Genomic DNA, 16,457 nt, shown 5'->3' with positions numbered 1-16,457 from the left:
CACTTAGACTTGAGCTTTGTACAAGGAGATAAGAATGGATCAATTCTCATTCTTCTACATGATAGCCGCCAGTTGTGCCAGCACCATTTGTTGAACATGACTCAGTACTTTCTTGAAGATTAAATTTTATATAATTAAACATGAAAAGCATCACTACACCGTGAAACCCAATGAATCAATGACCAAGAAAAAGACACTGCAATATCTCATGAATTCACATGTGTCTTTTCCTGTCCCTCTGCCTCTGGGATGGAGGACTCACAGAACTGTCTCAATTTAAAACATTGTTTATAATTTTATGCTTTTCTGTACATGCAATGTTTTCTGATTTTTCTCTCTCATTTATATACATGTGTATGTACACACACACACACACAGATGTGTGCTAGTACATTCTCCCCCTGGCCTTTTCCCCTGAGGTTCTGCAGCATTATTGGTGGACAAAGTTTCATTGCTTACTGTGCAACATTGCCTTATGTAAATGTTAAGCAGTTTTTCTTTTTCTTTATTAATGAGCATGTAAGCTGTTCCAGATATATCATTGTTAGTACAGGGCAACTAAGAACATTTGTGAATACATCTCCTGATGTAGCCACACACATACACCTACCTGAGTTTGTCTAGATATAGTAGGGAGTTGAAATCATATGCTTGTTTTTAGGCAACACTTTACTCTCATAAGGCAGTACCATGGCCACTCTGTCTTGACTGTATCACCTTGACATTTTTACATGTCTAGGTTTTTGCTCTCTGGCATGTTAATGAGGCCCCTCCTCTATGAGCACTCTTGCATACTGATGAAGGTGGAGCTCTTGTCCCACCTGACAGGACAGTTGTGCTTTTGCATGAGGGCAGAGCACAGCAGGGAGTCACGGAGGGCAAGAGGCTCACTGTGGTGCTGCACAGCTTGTAGAAAAGACAGGGAGAGTTAGATAGAAGCATTTGCAAGGGAATGTGGCTTGAAGTGGCAGCAGGGTTTGAGACATGATTGTCACCTGTTGAATCGATGAGTAGTCCTAGTCATACAGGTTTTACATGGGTTTCCTGTGAGATGTGTGCTTCTTGCAGTAAATCAATTGCATTGATCAGATGTGGTCGGCACAACTCATCCAGCTTGCCAACAGTTATTAGAATAGTCTAATAAACATGTTAATGAGGTCTGAGTATGTATGAGGTATGGGTACATCTTAGGTGCACATCTGTTTGAGTAGATGAACCCACACTTCAGGAACACATTGAGTCATTACTATCTTGCGGCTGCACAGTCACATCAGAAACACTGAGTGCACTACTCAGACCTTGGAGTTCACACTCCTCACCCCACTTGTAGCAGATCTGAGTTTGAGTACTTTGCATTTTCTGAGTTCTAAGACTAAGAGAAATAAATGGACAGGACATTTTCAGTGTGTTTACTTTGATAATATGGACAATGATCTTATATTTATTGGTTTTAAATACAAAGAGAAAATCCACTTATAAATCAGGTTTTTAAACTTTTTATAGATTATCACCTATTAAGGAATTAAAATGTCTTATCTTCAAATAGGAATTAAGGAAAGGTATAACTTAACCTCTTTCATGGATTTGACTTCATGGTAATGAAAAGAAAGTAAAGAAAAATCTTCTTCATTAAAGAACACATAATAAAAGCAGAGGAACTGGTCCACTAAACAGTAATGAAGAGAACTGCTAGTGAAGGGCTCCCTCCTGGGTGGGGCAGCAGGGAGACTGACAGAAATACATGTTGCTGTGAGTCTTTGCACCAAAGGAGGAGCTCAGGCACCATGACCTCTCCAGTAGCATTAAGTACACTTCACAAAAGTATTTGTTTAGAAATACAAATGAACCTGAATTCTCTCACACCTTGCAACTAACTAAGCATAACTGGAAACATTCGAGCAAGTGAACACACTAAGTGGACAACAGGACCCACAGCAGGACATCTCACCGGAGAGCTGAGGAGTTCGGTCAGCGGAGGGTAGTGTGGAAGAAAGCGGAACAGTGAGACTAGATAGATGCTGAGGAAACCACAAAGCCATGTGACCCTTCTAGGGCTTCATGCTCCAACAGTCCAGTTTAAAGGTGTTTGAAACAACCAATAAAGACATTTAAGTATATGGTGGGCATTATATCACATTAATTACTTTTTGCATTTGTTAGGAGGAAAAGTGGATGTGGTTGATGCCCTGGGCTGGAGAGTCTAGTAGGGATGGGTAAGGCAAGTTCAGGAAGACGTTGACAGCTGACAGATGTGACTGATGCCTACCTTTATCATTGAAAGTTTCAATAGTGAAGCTAATCTTTAAATTTAAAAACATCTAAAGTCTATCTGTGTGCCTTGACCCTCTCACTCACTGATACACACACACACCACACACACACACAGAGTTCAACACCTTCCTTCCTCTGTGAGAGTATTAGCCAAAGACATCATATGTCTTCGCAATTGGAGGCCATACGTGACAGGCCATACTCACCCTTAGTATGAATCAAACAATTTCTATGCGAAATTGGTACTTTCTGGGGGGTGAGGGTAGAACAGTAGTTAGAAATGTTAACACATTAGAGCGTTCCAATTCCTGGATCCTTCCTGAGATCCAGCGTCTAGGCCTGTGGTGACAAAAGCAGCACATCTGTTGAGTAGCTGCAGCAGTATTGTGGCTGTGTAACAGACAGCACATGGGGGAGATGAGGGAAAGACTGATCCCAAAAGACTGATCCCGAGGTATCAGTGTTAGGCACAGCATCATGGTGGGAGGAACTTGAGATAGAAGGTGTTGTAGCAATATAGAGCCATCAAAGATCTCATGAACCTCTTCTATCCTTCCTCATGGGCAATTCAGTATAGTTTTATCCACTGATGAAGCAACAACCTCCCTCCCACTCCTCTTCCTACAGCTCAGTGAGTACTCATGAGATGAGACCATGCTTTCAGTGCTTGAGTCTTGCTGAGGTTATTGATATATACAAACCTTTAACAGTGATAACCAGAATAATAAATAAATAATAAATAATAAATACAGAATAACTGGCACTATACCTATATTGTAGCCATCCTAGACAGATATTCCAAAAGCTGCCTGACCTTAGTAAGAACTTTTCTCACTTTCTATAGCTTGATTAGGGTTGTTTTGGCATTTATTCCAGACATAATATTTATATTGTATAGTTTATGCACTTTGACCTATTTACACTTGAGACCGTCAGCAGCCATGTCTAGACAGTTTCCTTTACGTGTTCTATTCCACCCCCCAACCCCATGAAGCACTCACTTTCCTTTTCATTAATTTAAATTAGTTCACATTTTCTAGAATATTTTATAAAAATATAATAAAACTATAGTGTTTTATTAGGTTTACTAAGAATAATTATAAAATTAGTCAGTGTTCTTAGGAGTATCTGTAGTTGCTTCCTTTTAAGTGCTGAATAGTATTCTATTGTTTGGCCATGCTCCAGTTTATCAAGTCATGCAGGGAGTTTAGAATGTTTCTACTTTGGGGCTCCTAAAATGAGCTGCCAGACAATTCCAACAAAGTAGATTTGATGCATATTTATACACTATTTCACCTCACCACATAACCTAGCTGTGAAATGGGTGAATAAAACAATAAGCATATTTAATTTCCTAATTAGCTGCCAAAGTGTTTTCAAATATGATTCTTAAAAAAAAAAAAAGTCAAAGTATTAGGATGGCTGAGATATTATGTCTAAGAATCTATCTAAGTAAGTATCTAGCAGTGTATTAGTCAGGGTTCCGTAAAGAAACAGAATTGGTAGGATGCATACAGATATATAAAGAGAGATTATTAGAGTAGTTTACAGGCTGTTGGTAGCTCTGACAATGGCTGTCTCCTGACAGAAAGGCAAGAACCTGGTTGTTGTTCAGTTCATGAAGCTGGCTGCTTCAGTTGCCCTTCAGTCTACACTGGAGTCCAGAATAAGTAGGTTCTAACATCAACTAAGATTTGTCTCGGCTACAGAACAGATGAAGTTGCCAGCAAGAGCACAAAGAGCAAGCAAGCTAAGAGCAAAGCTTCCTTGTTCCATGGCCCCCTAAGTAGACTTTAAGCAGCAGGTGTGGCCCAGATTAAGGCAAGTATTCCCATCTCAAATGATCCAGTCAAGAAAATCTCTCCAGCTGTGCCCATTTGCTGAGGTCTTAGGTTAAGTCCAAGTATAGTCAAGTTGACAAGATTAACGCTCATAGTAAACCCAACCTAGTAAAAGTGTAGAACCTGTCTTATTAGTACATTCATTAATTAAAAAGATGTGGTCTCACTTGATCAGGATGCCTGAGAAGCCCATCAGTTATCCATGGAGAAACAGAACAACATAATGACATCTCCTCAGGCCAGGAAGCATTTTGTATCATTAAGTGATTGACATCAGGTCTTAATTCCTTAGCATTAACCACAATGAAGCCCAAAATGTTCGAGTTTGTGATGTATAATGAGTAAGTAGTCAATCTGTTATTTAGGTAATGCAACCTAGGCTTGGAAACTGGCTTATTCGTTAGCCTTGGTTTGAATTTAAACTTCTTTTGAGGACAGGTTTAGTTTTTACTTTTGCTTGTGTTAAAGTCGTAAAAGCTGTACACCTTTTGCCTTATTTTCTGGCTTTTAATACCACATTGACTTGAAAAATGATCATATAAATCCTTAACATAGCAGTTTGTTTCACTTTGGGTCTTGGATGAAATGTCTCCAAAATAACCAATATTTTAATGTAGCCTTGCATGTGACTCGCATTTGAAGAGACATGGACATAATAAAAATTTACCTCCTCCATTTTTTATATTCTAACATTCAAACAACAAATCTCTTATTTACACAACAAATTTTTGTGTATATACTTTAGACTTTAACTGGATTGAAACATGTTTACTAAATATTTTATCTGAACTTTATAAAGAAAAAAAAGTGTATTAGAGCTACTAGATGTGCTACTTTTACAGCCATTCCTTTGTTCTTTAACAGAAATGTCTTTGTGTGTTTGAACATCCTTATTTACTGTTCTCTACTTATAAGAGAATCATCGCAGGATTTTTATATGTGTGTGTCATGACATCTTTCTAGAACAGAAAATATGACTATGAGTTGGGGGTGCGGGAATGCTAGCCAACATTTCTTTTAAATGGTTTTTAAAAAATTGTACTTTTTTTTTTCTATTTTTTTCTTTACATTCTTGTTTTCTGCTGACTTTAATAAATTTAAAACACAAATAAGTGATTGTGAGTGTTACCAGAGTTAGAATACCATGTCTCCTGACTACCAGTTAGGGACATTTTGTAGTGAAGTGATGCTGACATATTAAGTGTTGTATGGAGTTCAGCTTTGGCAAATGGAAAAGGCTTGTCAGAGAAACAAAGGCAGCAGAGCTCTGACTCTCCACAGTGCATCCTAACTAGGAAGTCAATCAAAATCTCTAGGAGTTGAATCCAGCAGTGTGATCATGGATGTTTAGCAATTAAGTTGTACTTTCATTCAGAAAGATTTATAGTCCTTTATTACAGGTTTAGTGAATTAAAAGTGTAGCTTAGTAAAGTACATATGCTACCAAAAAAAGACAGCTTATATCTCTTAAAAACGTGACGGTATTAGCAGGCTGCAGGTGTTGAAGTTTAAGATGCTGCCCTGTGAAACATACACCTAAGTTTCTTGGACTCACTTTGTTTATCTTAGATAAACCATTTGATAACATTGATAACAAGGCAAAATTACTAACTAGCCCAGTAATTTTATAGTCACCACCATGCCCATGGTACAGTACAGGTCATGTTCTGGGTCATCTTTAGCAAATGTTAAGTAGACAAATGTTTCTAAAATAGGACCCAACAGACATGATTTCACTTAGCAAAGAAAATGCAAGTGATTGATTGATGAGCACAGCAAAGAAGCTAATAAATAATATTGAAGCTACAGCAGCAAAGGCCCCAGCAGGGAGGAATGTTTACCTAGCTTCACTTTCATTAATTGGCCAGTATGTATTTCTTTGGGTCTTTGTGTGGATGGAATATTAAAATGAAAACTGAAAATTAAGCATTAAAAATCTATGTAAACTCCTTCACCAGATTGTGCTGTGTCTTTAAATATGCTGACAACATTTTGAAAGGGTAAGATTTAAATCAATCGAACTGAAAAGCATTGTAGATTTTGAAAGGGACAAGAAGAGAGACTAGGAAGATATTAATAATGGCACAGTGTGCACTTCCTGCATGAAGAAGCAGCTTTTCTAGCAACCTTCGCTGTATTTAATCTTAGAATGCTTTTCCTCAACTTTCTGTCTCTAGTCTTTTTAACTATTTTAATGAATCCAGTTCAAACAAAATGTTAGAGATCCACGGATCACACCCACGTATACATGCTTCTGTTGTTACAGACTCTGTGGCTCCGCACCATGCTGTGTCGCTGGTGGGACTTAGTTACTGTACATGACTCACTGTGGTGTGTTCTCTTCACTCAGGTTATCTCCCAGCTCAGGATCTTGGGAAGATCGGTCACAGCCGGTTGCAAATTTGACAGAGAAATCTGGTCTAATGAACTTTCTCCCGTTCTCAATCTTTGGAAAAAACTGAACCAGGTTTGTCATTGGGAGAATTGAAACATTTATACCTTTCCCTTCTGTTATTCTCTCTTGCTCCCTGGGGCTGTTCTGTTTTGCCCAACTCACAAAGATATCCATGGCCTGCTTATCCTGAGTCACACAGACATTTGGGTCACATTGCAACCAAAATCCAGGCCCTGCTTGTTCTGAGCAAAAAGACGCTCACAGCAAACATTGTTCCCAAGTCTCACAGTCAGGCACAAAGTTTGTTCTCCCTGCTTCCTGTCAGTTCACACCAGGGTTAGTCTTTATTCTTTGCTGTAACCAAATTTACACAAATTTAACCAAATTTTCAATTAAAGCCTTTAGCAAATCATTTTGTGATTTTATAATGTATATAGTATTAACCATGTGTGTAAAAGTTTTACCTCATTACATTTAGTTTTCAAATCAAAATTCACTAGATTTTAAAGATCTTAATAAATCTTGAACAAATGAACTAAGTAACGCAAAAAGATTCTACTAACAAAATAACTGAGATAGGAGACATAGTGAGAAAAGCAGTTTCATTTAAGCACTTTTTTGCATAGGCTGTGTACTTGTGGTATGTATGCATGTGTGTGCCTAGTGACACAAGTGTTGACATTCTAAGTGCATGTGAGAGCCTGGCATGGACTTTTGGTGGTGTCTTCCATTTCTCTCCACCTTGAGGCAATGTCTGTCACTGATCTTGAAGGTGATCTCGTTGGTTAGTCTAGGTAGCTCTGTACCTGGAACTCCTTGTCTGCTTCCCATGTGCTGGGATCATTGCTAGGCTGCCATGCCAGCCCAGCTTTTACATGACATTGGGAGTCCAGCCCTGGGTCTCAGTGCACTGAGCCACACTCCCAACCTTGAAGGTGTCCCTCCTTCTCTGCTCTAACTATGTTTGCCATGTACCTTTAACTAGATTAGTGTCAAAGATTATCATTGTGTATATAACAAAGCCATACTAGCCATGCAACACAAAGTATTGCTAAAAGAACAGAAAGCAGGTATTCTTCTGCTGATGTTCAATATATGTAGTCTTACAGTGGGACAGGGGATACATTGTTGGCTTTAAATTTATCTATATTTTTAGATCGGCTCTGCCCATCCTAGTTCATCTTCTTTTGCCTATTTTCTATTTGGTGAAATGGAAGAAATCATAAACTGTCATAGCAGATAGACTAATTCTTGTGAAGCCTCCCCCATATTAGTATTGATAAACACTAGCTATTTCTAGTACAGATCTTAAAAACATTAGAATGACAGTATTTTGGGTTGTCTGGGTTCTGGACCCACTGGTCACTCTTTAATAAGGAGAAAATGTAGAAAAGTAGCATTTTTTAGTGTTTATTTTAAAGACGCAATTAACAAAGGAGTTCATTCTAAAAAGAGAAAGAAAATAGGTCTACAGTATGCATCCAGATTAGCGGGCTCGGTCATCTCTAATGACAGCTATGCTGCACATTGAGTTTTCAGTCCATAGGAATCAAATTAGTTTAGCAGAGCTACTTCTGGGAATGATGATGACCATAACTTTCAATGAGCAGCTAATAGCAGAGCTCTGGCTGCGCTCAGAAATGAATTCAGCAGGGTTAGTCGTAGGTGCTTAGGCTAGGGCTACTTAGGCACATCAGGTTGGATATTTGCCAAGATTTATCTTTATTTTTTGAGAGCTTGATACACTGTATTTTGAGCATATTGGCCACCCCATTGTTCTCTCTACCCCTCTTCTATATCCATGCAGCTTTGTTGTTTTGTTTTTTTTTTTAAACCCTGTGGTCTAGTTTGCATGCACATATACTCTTGGGTGTGTGGACCATGTAGTGGAGAGTGATTTACCTACCAGAGGCCATACTCCACAGAAGTCTAACTCTGCTTCTTTTGGTGGCCCTTAGCTAAAAATTGCTCCTGAGCTAGGGCAGGAATGTGGCACCTCCTATACCCCTTGCTGGGGCATTGTCTGACTATGAGTTCATGTATGCAGGTTTTAAGAAGGGGGATAAAAGCCAAATAAATACAACCTGGGCATTGCTATAATGCAGAAATCTCTATAATGTGCATCTCTTAATGTTTTTTTTGTTTTTTTTTTTTTTTTTTTTCCCCCCGCTGTGAAATCCTAGTCATTGAAAGGCAAAGAACAGGTGGTGTCTGGCTGAGAGGGAGCAACCTCTCTTGCTTAAAGCCTTTCTCAAAGATACCAATTGTTCTTTGTATAGCACCATCTCTTTGCTTCTGAGAAATTTTCGTTTTATCATCATGTGTAACTAATTGACAAAAAGCATAGCTGCACACCTGTTTTTAGCATTCACTTATTTTTCTTCCACTCTTGGGAAAAAGTGTTGATATTTGTATTGATGCTTGCTAATCTGATTGTCACTCTTTTGAGGATGATTGGGTTTTTTTTTTCCTTCTTGTATATTACACCTCTACTATTCAACTTCACTGTAATATGTGTAAGTATAAGCATTTTGCGTGTGTGTTTTTTAATCTATCTTCTTGATACTCAAAAGTTTCCATGCACATGTGAACTTCATCCACGTAAGTACACACTCTGAGGTATCAAATACCTCACTAGCTGTGGGTGCTTAATAATTGCTTCTTTAAAGAGCCATATCAATTTAAGGCCATACAAACATAAAATTTTATAGCTAAAACCATCCTGGACGGATGGCTCAACTGTTAAAGCTCCAGCTGTTCTTACAGAAACCTGGACTTGGTTCCCAACACTCATATGCTGGTTTATAACTGTTCTTAATTTCATTTCCGGGAGATCTGTTGCCCTCTTCAGTTCCGGGAGATCTGTTGCCCTTTTTGATGTTTATGGACACTGTACACAGGTGGTGCGCAGACATACATGGATAAAACTCTCATACACATAAAATAAAATCAAATAAATAAAGCTTTCAAAAGTGAAAAACTTATCTCCATAGTATATCTAGGTCCAGCTGTGCAGTGCATTGTCCTCTTTGCCTACATAAGGATGCTCAGACACCACCTGTCTCCTTCACTCTTTTCATCCTCATACCATCTGTTGGGTTCAGAGTTTTCTTGTCTTGTCAAACTCAGGATTCAGAAATGTAGCAGATAATTTGACATTTTGTCTACAATCCAGTGTACCTTTTAAAGCTTCATTTTAGTTGTTTTCTGTAAAACAAGTATTGATTATTTATTATTTAAATTGTTATCTCAGATAGGACATGTAGCCTAGGGTGGCCTCAAAAATCACTGTGACTCAAGAGTGGCCATGGACTCCTTGATCTTCCTGCTCCACTTCCTGTGCTCCAGGGTCACAGGCATAAGCCACCATGCCCAGTGTGTTCATGTTATATTGCTAGTAGCCAAGTCTCAGATTTATCATGTCTTGAACTCTATCCTATCATTCTTTCCCATTGCCTTCCAGAAACCATTACTATGATTTACATTTTATTCTTCCTGTTATGAGTCACTCCACAAAGTTCTAGATTTGTTTCTACAATACACCTGTTTTTCAAGCTATCCTTAATAAATTAATTTCCTGGAAGAAAATCCATAAGTGGCTGTATAGCCTTTTCTAGAGTAGAGCAAACCTCAGTATTAGATGAGTATATCATGGTAGAGTCTCTGGAACTTTGTAAATACTCTTTCTTCTCAGTCCCCTAACTTGGGTCAACCCTGTAGAAGCTCAGGAAAGTGCTATTTGGCTTGCTGCTAATTTCCCTTTTCATGTGTCAGTCCTTTTAGGTTATAATGAGGCCATTTTTTAAACTATATTTTTAGCTAATATTTTTTCTTGAAAATAGATGATTTTTTTCTCATACAATATATCCTGATTTCAGATTCCCTTCCTTTACACCTCTCACTTCCTTCCCACCTCTCCTCCAATCCAGATTTAGTCCCTGTCCGTCTCATTAGAAAACAAACAGGCCTCTAAGGAATAGTGATTGATAGGATAGGATAGGAAGCAATAGAATATGTAAAGCAAAAACTAACACATTGGAATTGGACAAAACAAGCAAACAGAAAGCATGAGAAACAGACCTGCTCTCTCTTTGGCGCACTCTGTAACAGTACTAAACTGGAAGCCGTAGCATGTGTACAAAGGGCCAGCTGCAGGCCTGTACGGGTCTTGTTGACGCTGCTTCAGTCTCTGTATTCCATTTAAGCGTGAGCCATGTTCATTTAGGGGCCTTGTTTTCTTGATGTCCTTCATCCTCTCTGGCTCTTATGCTTTTCCTGCCTCCTTTCCACGGGGTTCTCTGAGACCTGATGGAGGGATACAATGGAGACATCCCATCTATGGCTGAATGTTCCAAGGTTTCTCTCTGCATAATGTCTGGTTGTGGGTCTTTGTATTTGTTCCCATCTTCTGCAGTAGAAAGCCTCTCTAATGATGGCTGAGCAAGGTCATCAGATTAGTAAGTGTAGTGGAATGTCGTTAGTTAGGTAGTTAGTTAGTTCATTTGTTTTAATAAATCCTTTGATTTAACCCTAGGTAACTGGGCTATCTACTCTCCATTTCTTAGTTACCCAAGTAATATCAGGTCTGGGTTCCATTCTGTGGAGTGGACCTTAAATCAAATCAGATATTGGTTGGTTATTCCCATAAGCTTTGAATGATAACCAAGCTATAATCTGTAGAACCACAGACATTGGGTATAAATTGAATAGCAGGATAGACAGATCTCCCTAGGAAAGGTAAGCAGACTAGATGGTTCTGGATAGAGTCAGAACTAGACTGGAGGATCAAGTGAGGGAGGGAAAACAAGGCAAGGAATATGGAGACAGACAGTTAAAATCAATGATCATTTGAAAGATAGTCTGGAAATGTAATATGGTACAAATACATATGTATAATACATATAAACATACACACACACACACACACACACACACACACACATATACATTTATAATAGGAGAAACAGAGCCCAAACTGAACTTCTCTTGCCACCAAATGAAGCTTCCAGTACTGGGATTGGGTTACATCTAATTGTCTTGTTGGCTAAAGGGAACACCCAAACAGCTTAGGCTATTGCCAAGGCTATAGGTTGATCTCCACAAACTGGTGATAAGGACCTCATTGTTTAAAACCTATGTAGCTCATTGAACATGGAGAAGTAGAGCTTGTGCCTACACAGAGCCTTCATCCTTATGTCCTACTGTCTTTTGTCCTGGAAGGTCCTTTGCATGCTAACAAAGGAGAAATGACAACACCAACCCAGCCACAAACTTTTTTATTTGCAAAAGTGTCCTCAATGTAAAATATGAAACTATATTTTAAACTAGGCAAGTTAAATATGCGTCTTGAATCCATAGGAATTCTCTTGTTAAACAATGAATCATTGTTTGCATTACATTAGTATACATATCAATACATTTGTACACTAAGGAGTTATCCCAGCTCACATCTTATCTCATTAAGTAATTTTGGAATCACTTCAGAAATTTTACTAGCTTTTTCCTTCATTGTCCCACACCCGGCTTCCTCCATTGTCAGTATGGATGGAAGATGCTGTATGATAGAGGCTGTACTAAGGGCTAGTGACTAAGGAAGACAATTGTTAGACATACAGTCAAGTTACTTTCATGTTCTTTATTAAAAATCAAATGACTGAATTACTCTTTTCAGAAGAAAGCCAAGATTGCTTTTTGGATGTTTTTTGTTGATGTGTTAAGTAAAGAATTCTTAATGATATCAGGGGGATGGTATTCTCGAGAGAAAGGCCAGTTTGTCATCTTTGTTATTAAGACCAGCTTGAAAGAGACTTAATATCACATACTGCAGTGGTTATATGTTATTTTTAGTTAAGATGATTAAAGGAACTGAGAGGTAATAAAGAGTGATTTGTGTTTTATAGAGGCCAAATTGATATATTGTAAAGAAGAGATTCAATTAAGAAGCTAGTCAGAGCTTAAACTGAATTGTTATATTGTGGGAACAGTTTGCTGGGAGCTTTGTCAAGGGTTCTGGGTATGTGAATGCAGAGCACACATCACTCAGATGTGCACCTCGTCCTCACAGAGGCATGGGGAGCTAATGAAGATCAGATTAAAGGCTCAAACATGTTTTGTACATTATTTATCTTTCTTTACAGCTCTGTGAATTTTTAGATTGGCATGCATGTTAGTGACTATAACTTTTTAAAGGAAATTATATTAAGTATAATTATACATTTTTAAAATGGCTTATTTATTTATTATATGTAAGCATACTGCAGCTGTCTTCAGACACACCACAAGAGAGCATTAGATCTCATTACAGATGGTAGTGAGCCATCATGTGGTTGCTGGGATTTGAACTTGTGACCTTCAGAAGAGCAGTCGGTGCTCTTAACCACTGAGCCATCTCTCCAGCCCTAGTTATACATTTTAACACATTTCATTGATTGTTAGTCATGCTTTATTCTGACAGTTTTTGCAATGTCACATGCACAGCTTACCTTATTTTTATCATCTTCTTTAGTATTTCCATAAAGAAAATTGCTAATACTAAGCTTGTAAAACAGTGATTTCTTAAAATCAGAACTGCTGACAAGCATAACCTCAGAGGCTCTGCTCTCACGTGACACATATGCACTGAGAGGTCAGATTGTGGGGTTTTTTTGGTTTTTTTTTTTTTTTCCTTTGGTTTTTCGAGACAAGGTTTCTCCATATAGCCCTGGCTGTCCTGGATCTCACTTTGTAGACCAGGCTGGCCTCGAACTCAGAAATCCGCCTGCCTCTGCCTCCCGAGTACTGGGATTAAAGGCGTGTATCACCACGCCCAGCTCACATTTTTATTTCATAAGAGCTTCACCCTTGTAACTTTTAGTACCTGGCTGATGGCAACAATTCCTGAAAATTACTGACTTCCTGACCAATTTACACCTTCTACAGCTCCAGCACTTCCATTAATTCTCATTTAAATTATTCAGGTGACACAGGTATACATGAAACATGCTCCTTTGACTCTTAGAGTTTATTGTGAGAAAAAGACATGGCCAACTTTTTTTTTTTCCTGAACATGAGTTAAAACAGAAATGTTGTTTTGTTTGTACTGACAAATAGATTTGTGTAACTAATCACAATTATAGATTAAGTAGATTAATTTCAAAAGACTAATTGATGTTAAATAAACTAACAATCTACAGTGCTAAAATAATTAAAACTTTTTTTCTAATATTCTTATACTTAAAAAATTATTTTAAATTGATCATTTCTTCCTTTCTGAGCATCGTCCTACTTCTTTTGGGTGAAGTGCGGTGGCTGACCCAGCATCTGTAGAGTCCTCAGAGCCGAGAACATGCTTAGGATATGGCTGTGATTGGACAGAAGCCTTTCTCTGTTGTCCTGGCACAACTTCTGGAGCTCAGCCAGCATAACCCCTGGTCCCAGAGAGTCCCTAGTGAGTCAGTCCCAACAAAGCTCTAGCCACTCCTCACCTCAGGAAACTGAAGTCATTCAAGTTACTTGCTCTCTGTAAGATTCTGTCCAGCAAATCAAAAAAAAAAAAAAAAAAAAAGCAGGCATTTTAACTGGGTGGTTAAAATGTTTGAATGTGTGGTTGCCACTTTGGTAGAACTGGGAAGGATTTGTAGTTATGTCCTTGCTGGAGGAGGTGTATCAATGGGGACAGGTTTTGAGATTTCAAAAAGACTTGGGTCATTCCCAGTTAGTTTTCTCTCTCTTTCTGCCTCATTGTGTCTCAAGATATAAGCTCTCAGATAGTGCTCCAGCCTGCCTGCCACCAGGCTGAGGTATGTCTTAGTTGATGCCCAAGGTGCCAGGTAAGCTTAAGTGGAGCCTGATGCTGTGTGTCTGCATAAGGCTGGTCCTGGGAACCAACAAACACCAAGGGGATAAGGTTACCTTGGGGAGAGATATCATGCTTGGTGACACCACTGTAAAGGGGACGTTTCACCTTTGTGTATATTCCTTAATTCTTTTATACCAATACATTTGTGCATAGCTTGAATACACTTTAAAAATGGTAAGAAAGAATAGTCTACTAACAAAAATGGTGTGTGTTAGCTCCAGGCTCACTCCTGTGTCAGCTCAGTGAGCCTATGTTTGCCTTCTGTTTCCATTCTTCAGCACTTCCAACATAAATTATTACTTACCACATACTTGTCTTGATACTCATTGCTCAAGTTATATAGCTCAGTTGTAGCTAAACTAGAGAAAAAAACATAAGATTATAACTGCTTTTTTGAATAATAATATTTTCAGTAATTTAGTAAAACCAGTAAATTGATATGAAAGGAATAGTTTTTGCCATGTGTAAAAGAGTCAAGCTTTGCAAGCTGTATTTGTCCCCACGTCTGAGCATAGCAAATTGGAACGCCAGGGTAGCTAGTCATTCTATAAGGTAGGCTGCTTTTGACTTTTTCTCTATGTCTCCCTCATGCACTGACTATTTATTGGTCCTTGGTGAATCCTGTTTTGCTATTCTGTTTTCACCTCACATACCACTAAAAATTGGTAAAGTCCAGAAATCTATATTTGAAGATTTGGTTCTTCCATTCATAAAATACAGTATTCAGAAAAATGAACTTATGGGAGATTTTTGACCTTTTATATACTTTGATGTGTCATTGACTTTGTCCTTATTAACTGTGACATGACCTTATTCTTCTAGAATTCAAACCTAATTCATCAAAAAGTATCACCTCCTAATGATCGACAAGGATCTCCAATATTATCGTTCATCATTCTTGAGCAGTTCAATGCCATCCGCTTGGTACAAAGTGTTCATCAGTCGCTTGCTGCCCTCAGCAAAGTCATCAGGGGGACTACTTTACTGAGTTCAGAAGTACAAAAGCTGGCAAGTGCTTTATTAAACCAGAAGGTAAGCCAATCATAGGGCTATCATTCTATCTGATCTCCTTTTGTGAAATGTGTTACCAGGGATCCTGTAGTTAATAGTAACAGAAAACTCAAGTTGAGCTGTGAAAGCTATGTAGATAGAATGCCTTGGTTGAAAGACTAACAGTGAGTCCAGTGAAAGCATTAAATCAGCTTGATACAAGTTTATAATTCTCTACAATCTCAGCCTGCATTCTCTTCTATGGCTATCTCTTCAGAGCATGTGTAATGAAATCCATTTTTATTTCACTCTGGAACAAGTTTTCTATAACATGTTAGTGACCTACCAGACCAAATCTTTGACCCTCTAAGCTCAAAGTTGTTTCCTAGCAACTTAAACTAAAATCTGGGCATCTACTTGGTTTCAAGCCAGTTGGGATGTGAGTGTGCCTGTGCCCAAATCCCTCTGCAGGCAGGCAGGTGGTGCCCTCATGTCGACAAGGGCTACAGCTAAATGCTTATGAGGAGCTTGGTATGAATAGTGAGGCCAAAAGAAAGATGACTCTAGTAAAACACCAGAACATATCCATCCAAAATAGAGCAATCAGCACTTCTCTCACTAAGTAACTGGACCACTTTAGAAATTAATAAAATTCATGTAGTTCACATCACTAATACAGAAACAAAGGGGAGGAGATGATCTCCTCAGTAGGTTGTCATGTCTATTTAGGGTCCTAATTGCTTTTCCATGCAAGGATGTCTAGGCCTTCCCTGAGACTTGGGGGTTCTCCTCCTTCCTTGTCATTGGGTAGGTTTTCTATGGGTTTTTATCTCTTGTATACCTTGCATTCTTGTGTAGTTTCCTTGTTGAAACAATTGACTTTATTATTTCTGTCTAAAGTAATTGTGTCTCAATTTTGTCTTCAGTTCCTGACATCCTTTCCTAGAAGCTGTCACTAAGATTTTGACTCTGTGAGTCTTGCCAGTTTTTTTTTTCTTTATTGAGCTTTTGACTTTCAAGATTGCTATTTCTTCTTCTTCTTCTTCTTCTTCTTCTTCTTCTTCTTCTTCTTCTTCTTCTTCTTCTTCTTCTTCTTCTTCCTCCTCCTCCTCCTCCTCCTCCT

General features: G+C 38.4%; 1 protein-coding gene across 3 annotated transcripts in view; it reads left to right on the top strand.

The window, feature by feature from the left end:
* Positions 1-16,457, top strand: part of Dync2h1 (dynein cytoplasmic 2 heavy chain 1) — a 229,073-nt gene that overhangs the window by 183,651 nt on the left and 28,965 nt on the right. For all 3 annotated transcript variants that reach the window (XM_021206255.2, XM_029543408.1, XM_021206253.2), the window contains 2 exons: positions 6,463-6,579; positions 15,167-15,376. In XM_021206255.2, the coding sequence (XP_021061914.1) occupies positions 6,463-6,579; positions 15,167-15,376 (327 nt within the window). The remainder of the gene's footprint in view (positions 1-6,462; positions 6,580-15,166; positions 15,377-16,457) is intronic.

This window comes from Mus pahari, chromosome 10 (genome assembly GCF_900095145.1).
Source record: "Mus pahari chromosome 10, PAHARI_EIJ_v1.1, whole genome shotgun sequence".
Taxonomy (NCBI): Eukaryota; Metazoa; Chordata; class Mammalia; order Rodentia; family Muridae; genus Mus; species Mus pahari.
The sequence above is the reverse complement of the archived record's forward strand: the minus strand, read 5'-3'. Positions and strand labels throughout refer to the sequence as shown.